This window comes from Elephantulus edwardii, unplaced genomic scaffold (assembly GCF_000299155.1).
Source record: "Elephantulus edwardii isolate Elephantulus edwardi_28Jun2011 unplaced genomic scaffold, EleEdw1.0 scaffold00042, whole genome shotgun sequence".
Lineage (NCBI taxonomy): Eukaryota > Metazoa > Chordata > Mammalia > Macroscelidea > Macroscelididae > Elephantulus > Elephantulus edwardii.
The window spans coordinates 18,214,227-18,222,972 of NW_006399792.1; the positions used below are offsets into that span (position 1 = coordinate 18,214,227).

General features: G+C 33.9%; 1 protein-coding gene across 1 annotated transcript in view; it reads left to right on the plus strand.

Moving 5' to 3' along the window:
• CNOT6L (CCR4-NOT transcription complex, subunit 6-like) overlaps window positions 1–8,746 on the plus strand; it is an 86,448-nt gene that overhangs the window by 43,056 nt on the left and 34,646 nt on the right. The window contains exons 5-7 of the mRNA XM_006885296.1: window positions 2,392–2,460; window positions 6,584–6,741; window positions 8,396–8,550. Of these exons, the coding sequence (XP_006885358.1) occupies window positions 2,392–2,460; window positions 6,584–6,741; window positions 8,396–8,550 (382 nt within the window). The remainder of the gene's footprint in view (window positions 1–2,391; window positions 2,461–6,583; window positions 6,742–8,395; window positions 8,551–8,746) is intronic.

Here is an 8,746-nt window from a genome sequence, read left to right on the forward strand (position 1 = left end):
GCTTTGTTAATGTTTGCCCTTCTGTCATTTGATGCATAGATTTTTATCGTGTCCTCTTGTTCTGTTGTCCCTTTAAGCATTATATAGTGACCTTGTTCTTTGTGATGGTTTTTATGCTGAAATCTATTTTATGAGAAATTAATATTGCTAGTCCTAGTTTTTTTCTGGTTGCCATTTGCTTAGTATATTTTTTCCATCATTTTACTTTTGGTCTTTCATTATCTTCACTTTTTAGGTGTGTCTCTTGTGAACAGTAAGTATATTGATGGGTATTGCCTCTTCACCCCCCACCCAATAACATCATCTTTATTTTAGAAACTTTGCTACTACCCAAGTATTTACACTTGTAATCATTGACTAGGTTATGCATGTTGTTGTTGATTGCCTTCAAGTAGCAACCCTGTGAACAAAAGGCCTGAAGGCTTTCTATAACTATGTGTTATGTATAGATGGTAAACATCATCATTGGATAATTTTTTAACTCAATTATGAAAGATACAAACATTCCAAGGTCCCATTGAAACTTCCAGTCCTTCCCAAAAGGCAGTTGAGGTTCCTTATCACTCCCTAATCTGAGCCCTTCAGAGTTGACATTATCAACATGTAAGACACCCATGCCATGACCTTCTCAAATTTTGTTTCTTTATCCAGTCTGGAACTCTTTTTCTCTTCAGTAGTGCATTTAAGCCATTCACATTCAGTGTAACTATTGAGAGGCAAAGGTTTATTGCTGTCATTTTGTTGAGTTTTTTTGGTGGTGTTGCTGGTTACTTTAGCCTGCTTTCTGTGTCATCTCTGTATGAAGGGCTTCCCTCAATATTTCCTGCAGTTCTGGTCTTCTTTTTACAAACTCTCTTAGGTTCTGCTTTTCTGAGAATATCTTGATCTCTCCTTCATATTTGATGGACAGTTTTCCTGGGTATAGTATTCTTGGTTGATAGTTGTATTCTTTGATTGTTTGATATATGTCACTTCACTGTCTCTTTGCTTACATGGTTTCTACTGATAAATCAGAATTTAATCTTTACTCCCCCTTACAGGTCACTGTCAATTTCTCCCTAGCTGCTCTCATAATTCTCTCCTTATCTTTGATTCTGGCAAATATTCTTTGATGTTTTTCTTTTGGGGTTTATTCTATATGGAGTTTTTCAGCTTCTTGTATATATATTCTGTCATTCGTTATTATGTCTGGGAATTTTTCTTCTCTGTTGAATTTTGCTATTGTTACTGAGGTGAGATGATATCTCATAGTTGTTTTGAATTGCATCTTTCTTAGAGCTAGGGATTTTGAACATTTCTTATGTGTTTCTTTGCCATCTGAATATCTTCTATGATGAAGTTGCTGTTCATATCCTGTGCCCATTTTTCAATGGGTTTTTTTTCCAGCTTTGTTAATGTTTGTTTCATATATTTTTCAGGTGTTTGATTTGTTGCATAGATAATTATGTTTATGTCCTCTTGCTCTCTTTATCTGTTATATACCCATATAATAGACTTACTGTTTAAGTGCAGTGGAGTCTATTGTTGACAAAGTGTCTGTCACAATGGGCTCAAGCATATCAGAGATGTGAGAATGGCTTGTTGTTGTTTAATGCTGTCGAGTCGTAGACGACTCATAGCGACCCTATGAATGAACAGTCTGAGCACTGTTCATACATAGTTTCCAGAGGCAAGCCATTTTGGAAGTGGATGCCACTCCTGCTTCCAGGCTTGATTTAGTTGGGAAGCTCCAGCCAACCCTGTCCACCATGGGTGCCCATTACCACGATTGGCACATCACTAATCATAGGCTTCAGCATCACAGCAACCACGAGTTACCTCTGTACAGCAACGCACAGACCAGTGCTATACCACCTAGAAGAATGTTTGACAGGAAGACAATGTGAACTTGGCCGAGGGCCACAGATGACAATCAGCCACCTTTGGCTTGGTTTCACAGCTTCCTTCCACTAGGCCAACGTAGCTCTCTCTTGGTCGTCATCACTTTTATTGTTGTTTAATGCCGTTGAGTCGTAGATGACTCATAGCGATCCTATGAACGAACAGCCTGAGCACTGTTCATGCATAGAGTTTCCAGAGGCAAGCAATTTTTAATTAAATTAAAATTAACATATTTAATTAAAATTAAGACTTTCAGTAATTATTTTTCATAAATGCTCTGTAAGTAAATAGAAACCACTAGTGAGATTCCTAATGTTCTTTTCATGTGGTATAGGTTTTTTCATAGTCGTAAATTTTTCTTCTTTTCTAAATAATAAATTTCAACAAGTTTCCAAGTTTGTTTGTGAAGCAGTTTAGCTGAAGAGAAAATAAGTTGATTTGACATAATAAAATAATACACTGCTTTTAGAAACACTTGAAATAACTTACATTTCAAAAAATTCTTTTCAGTTCATCCAGAGCAGCTTCCTCCGAGGCCATGGATTACTTTAAAAGAACGAGACCAAATTCTGCCCTCCGGTAGTAAATTTCTTTATTCCTTTACTTTTTCAGAATTACTTGAAATGTCGCTTAAGTGTTGTGGCCTTTTCTATATCTCTACTGGTAGATTTTAAAATAATAGATAGATTTTTTTTAAATTCACACTATCATATGTATAGTGTCTCATATCTTTCCTAGCAATAGAGCATTTGGTTTTAAAAGTGTACCTTTCCAAATGAGATATCACACACAAAGGATATGTGGTGATTTAAGAAAAGTGAATAATAATATGTTTTCTTCTGAAGATTTGAAAACAATTTTTGATACCATAATGTCACTGAGGCTTTGTCTGACATATTTTGAACATATTACAAAGAGTCTTTGAAGAGGAACATCATGCTGGAAGGGTTAAAGGGATGGAGAAAGAGAGGGAGACCATTGATGAGATGGATTGATACCATGACTGGGGTAATGAGAATAGGTGTGTAGGAGACAGTAAAGTTGGTACAGGATAGAGCCCGTCATAGGGCTATTGGTGACTTGATGGCATATAACAAAAACAACAACAACATTGCCACTTAGATGGTAGAATGGCAACACTTCAGTTGAAGAATAATTTAAACAGTATATCACCTATATTAATAACAAAATCTAATAGCAGGCCTGGGGCTTAGAAATGTTGCAGATTAGTATTTGAGCAATTTAAGGATATAATCCAGCAATCCTGGTAATTTAAAGAGACAAACTTTTGAGTAAGTCTTAAAATCATTAGAATTTTTTATATGACGTTTTAACAATGCAACAGTATCACTTTTTCTTCTTTTCTTAAGTAAGAATACCAAGTTTAAGTATGCTAGAATAAGGTTCAGTTCAAGTTAAGTACGATTAATTTGCTTTGGTATTGACATCCTGATGTGTTTATATATGTGGGAAGTGGAACATCTTTTTGTATTTTACAAACATTACTTATTACAAGTACTTATTACCAATACTCTTTACAAAAGCATTACATTTCTGGGTCTTTTAGGGGTAATACTTTTAAAATACTTTAGAGTTATAATATCAGCACTGTCAGTTTTTGTCATAAATAATACATGTATCATCAGGTTTTATATAGATGTTCTGAGTAAAATGAAAACACCTAAAGTTTTTTGTAAAGCCTTCAGTTAGATGTACTTACTTTACTTGGACTTCCCTGGTATATAATTGTTTCTAATTACTAATAGAAAGACCATTTTCTAGTTTTCAAAGTAATCCTTCTTTGAGCTGAAGTGAGGACCTTTTTTGAAGAAAGGCCTTTTAAATTTTACACAGCTATATTTCCCTTAAGAAAAAGGAACAGCAGAAATAATGTTCATTAGATGCAGAAATCTAAAAGTGATATTGTCTTATGTTTACTTTGTTAAAAAGAAAAGTTTTTAAAAAATACTTTTTACTCCCTTTGATGCATTTGAGGATGTGTTTAATAACTTGTTCACTCACTCATTGGTGTTTAAGTCACAACCTACTCATAGCTGACCCACTCTTGGTTGTAAGTCACATGGGAGGAGACCATCTTTGTCCTGTGGAGCAAACTAGTAGATTCGAACTGCCAGAGAAGCATGGTCTTTGGGTTAATAGCACAACTCTCAACAGGTTGTGCTGCTAGAGCTTCCTGTGTGTAATAACTGGCAATGGTTAAGAGTCATACAATCACAGAACTGTAATAATAATTAAAACTATGTGGGAATCAAATCCTGCAGCATGGAAAGGTAGTATACATAAATAGGAAATGAGAGTAGTGAATAAAGTTTCTTATTTTATTTTCTCCCTTTGTTTAAAAATTGCTTAATTAGTTTTGGGTAAAGGTACTAGTATTGAGTTTTGTACAGATTTTAAGGAGCCCTGATGCCATTGTGGTTAAAACTTGATTGCCAACCTAATGGAAATTCAAACCTATCAACCAGTCCAGGGGAGAAAGACGGGGCTGGCAATCTGTATAAAAATAACAACTTTGGAAAACCTGTGGAGTATTTGTACTATGTCAGAATAAGATGAAATCAAATCAGTGGTAGCAGGCTTGGTCTTAAGTTGGTACTTATTATAGAAATAATGATCTGTGGTACCCTAGTGGTAAGAAGCTACATCGTAATCCCTAAAGCACCTAGTTTGAATCCACCAGCTCCATGGGAGAAGAATGAGCAATCTTATACATGTGATTTACTGCCTCTGAAAATCCTCAGGAGGGTCAGCTATGATGGCACACAACAACAATTCTATAAAATCTCATTTTACAAAGCCTTAGAAAAAACTAAATGAAACTAATAACTATCTGCCTTGCTTCTTTCCCTTTCATTCCCAAAGACAATTTCAAATCCAGAGGGGCAGAGTAAATTAAACATACAGGGTACTCACTTGAGAATGTGTAAGTTAAATGGTTCTAAGACTCATCATGGGTAAATAACAGAAAAGAGAATCCAAATCATCCAAATGGAAATAGATCCTCCAAAGTTAAAAAAATGGCCAAAAGGCAGAGATTCCTAGATGACATGGAACTAAGTCAGTCTCTTACTTTCTCCCCTTTATTTGAAACTTAACTGACATTAGCCAAATATTATTTCCCCTTGATAACCTCACAGATAATGATAACCTCATAATCACTCAGAATATGTTTTAAAAATGAGTGGCCAGGCTTTAAATTTCTGACTCTGGAGGATGTACGTGGTACAAATTGTTAATGTACTCTGCTATTAACCAAAAAGAAGTTTAGATCGATATAGAAGTACCTTTGAAAAAAAGTCCTGGTGATTTACTTCCAAAAAAACCCCTTCCTTTGTAATCCTATGGAGCACAGTTCTGTGATACATAGTTTCCATGAATCTGAATCATTGTTTTTGTTTTGGGGTTTTTTTTGTTTTGTTTTTTTTTTTTTTACTAGTTTGATTTAGTTTGGAGATAGGCCTGGGTATCAGCTTTTTCAATTTTTTTTTCTCTCTTATTATCCGAGAAAGAGAAAAAGACCATTAATGAGTGACTGGGCTAAAAGAGAGTAGGTGTGCCAGAGATAGTAAAGTTGGCACAGGATAGAGCAGGCTTCATAGCTATTGTACATTGGGGTTTCTTTGAGTCGCAAGTGACTTGAAGACACTTAACACCACTCTCTATAAAATTAGTTTTTTTCAATGTATAGCCAGAATCGAGATTTACTAATATAAATCAAGGCATTTCAAACTATAACCATGCATATGAATCAGTTTAAGATTTAGGCATATTGCAGATTTTGGTTCAAGATTTTTGATGGGGTCTGAGATTTTTAAAACAATTCTCAGGTGATAACTGATACTGCTGGTCCTTAGAGTTTATTTTGAATAACAAGGATAGAAATGGTGGTCTGACTATGTCAGTTTGTGAATAGTCATTTTATAGTTCAATATTTCAAAATTAAAATCTTACTTTAAAAGGAATAGCTAATTCAACAGAAAGGCAATGATCTTAGATTTTGTTAGTTCTCACCCTAAAGCTTTCAGCATTGAAAAAGCACCTGCTCTTGTCTTCCCTTGAGTTTCCTGCAACTCATAGTGACCCAGTGTACCACAGCACTGAGCCAGTCTCACTGACCATTGTCCCAGTTACTACTACATCAGTCCATCTAAGAAAATTTTAAAAATTAGTCTTTTAATCAGGCAAAGCTGAAATTTACTCTCATTTGATTTATAGAGCAGCATTGTTTTTGTTATGTGCTGTCGAATTGACTAAGACTCATGGACCCTATGTGCAATAGCTCTGAAACTTACTCTATCCTGAGCCAGTCTCACTGTGTCTGACACACCTTTCCCCATAACTTCATTTACTTTGTCAATACATCTTATCCGGGACACATTATTAACAAAAATTAAATTCAAAGACTTAACATTCTGACAAAACTGGATTTTTTTCATGAAAATAAATTCCCTAAAAGTACCAAATATAGTCTATTTGTCTATTTCTAGGTTAGTGAAAGAACTTTGGTGTGATAGACTCCAATGAGATTTTAGTAGGTTCAGCTAAACAAAATCTTATACTAGACATTTCACAGTGATGACATTTGGGATGTGTGTTTATGTGAGTATGTGATACTGCTCTAGGAAAAAGTTGCCTAATTTTCTCCCTTTTGTCTGCTATTTTTTTCTCCCCCAATTCTTAGCATCATTCACGGTTATGTGTTACAATGTGTTATGTGATAAATACGCAACCCGGCAGCTATATGGCTATTGCCCTTCCTGGGCATTAAACTGGGAATACAGGAAAAAGGGAATTATGGAAGAAATTGTTAACTGTGACGCAGATATCATTAGTCTTCAGGTAACACTATAGCAATGAAACTTTTAACTTACAGGTAAAGTTAAAAATAATAGGTGTTACCTTCGGGTAAGATTCTGTGTTCAAATAAAAACTCTTTTATAAAAGGAAAACTTTTTATTAAGCATATAACATTCTTACAAAAGAAAATAATTATGCTGAAGACAGTGATCCACTTACATTTATTTACTGTTTCTTTAAGTGAAAATAACTTCACCCTTTATTCATTAATATTACTGAAAGGAAAAAATACACTGTCTTTTCAGGAATATAATTTACAATGGAATCTGTTTTTGTTTTTTTTCTTTTAGAGAATGCTTGCACACAGTTCCTTAAAGATAAACATTTTCAGCACATAAATTGTTATACTAAAAGTCTTAACATCTTTGTCTTATTCTAACCACCTCTGAAATTTTGTCAAACTGGGTTTTTTTCTACTAGCACATCTTGACAATTATATTGTCTTTTATTCATGACTTTTGAATAAATAACAAGCAAAAAGCTTAAAGTCTTAACTTTTCTTTGAATAATGAGAACCAACAAAATATGGTAGAGGAGAAGCAAGCAAGACAAAAATAAGCTATTGTAGCTATTAGTCTTTTTTTGTAGTTATTTAGTATTTGTGGTAATAACTGCTTTATACTTTGCTTAAGAAAGCATAGTTTGAAGAAGAAAGTAATCATAATTTTAAATGTTTTCTTATAAAGGTGTTTGTTTTAGAGACATGGAAAAGTTTGAAAATTATGTAAACCACACTAAACACCTCAGATAGTTGTTGTGGATAAAAGTTTAGGTTTATTTTCCACTAGATACTTTAACTGCTGGGTATTTATGGTGTTTAAAGGCTTTCACTGTTACAAAATAACACTGCCATGAGAATCTGCATAGGTTATTATCTTCATACTTGATTATTCCACTTGTAAAGGTTTCTAAAAAATAATTTTTGGCTCAAAAAACAAAGGAGTCTTAACAAAATTGATAAATTGGCAGATAACTGAAAGCAAAGATTCCTTAAAGTAGAGGTTTTGTTAATTGGTCTTACATATCTTTTTCTATTTGATTTCTAATTTTTTTAATTAATTTTAATGAAAGTTTACAGACCCTCAGGGTTTCCATTCATTCATTGTTGCACTTTTCTATCTGCCTACCCCTCCTTCCCATTCACTCTTCTCTTTGAAAAAGAAAAGAAAAACTCTTTCATTGTTATACAGTCCCTCCTCCCAAGTGCACTCCACTGTGCAGTGCAGCCTTCATTCTGGACTCCTGTCTTGACAGTAATACCTAATCATATATACCTTTAAACAAACCTGTCTTACTCTTTAGTGTCATTCCTTTCCACTATAATTTCTCATATTGACATACTATGCTGTATCATATAACCTATGATAAATTCAGTCTTGTATATTAGGTAAATATAGTGGGATGAACTCCAAATTGGTCATTAAGAGGCCTGAGAGATACTGCTAATATTTAATTGAATAAGCATAAGAAAATGAAGTACCCTGCTTATTGCAACTTTCAAAAGCTATTATGGCAGCTACTGCCAATAAGATACTTGTTAATTATTTTCACTTAAAGACTCCTTTTTTATATTACTGAGAATTTTATGTCTTAAGCTTTCTTCTATCATGTAGATGATAACTTTTCTTTCATTCAGGAAGTGGAAACGGAGCAATACTTCACTCTCTTTCTGCCAGCATTGAAGGAGCGTGGATATGATGGATTTTTTTCTCCAAAGTCACGTGCCAAAATCATGTCTGAGCAGGAGAGAAAACATGTGGATGGTTGTGCAATATTCTTCAAAACAGAAAAGTAAGTTAAGGAAACAAAGCACAATTGTGTCAACTTTTTTTTCTTAATTCACACTTGAAGTTGTCTTTCTCTTGCTCCTATAAATGAAATAAAAATTCAGAAGGCAAATTGTATAAAAGTTAAATTGTCGGTAATGTTTTATTTCTTAGGCTGTGTATTGGAAAAAAAACATTTATATTTATTATTTTAACTCTAT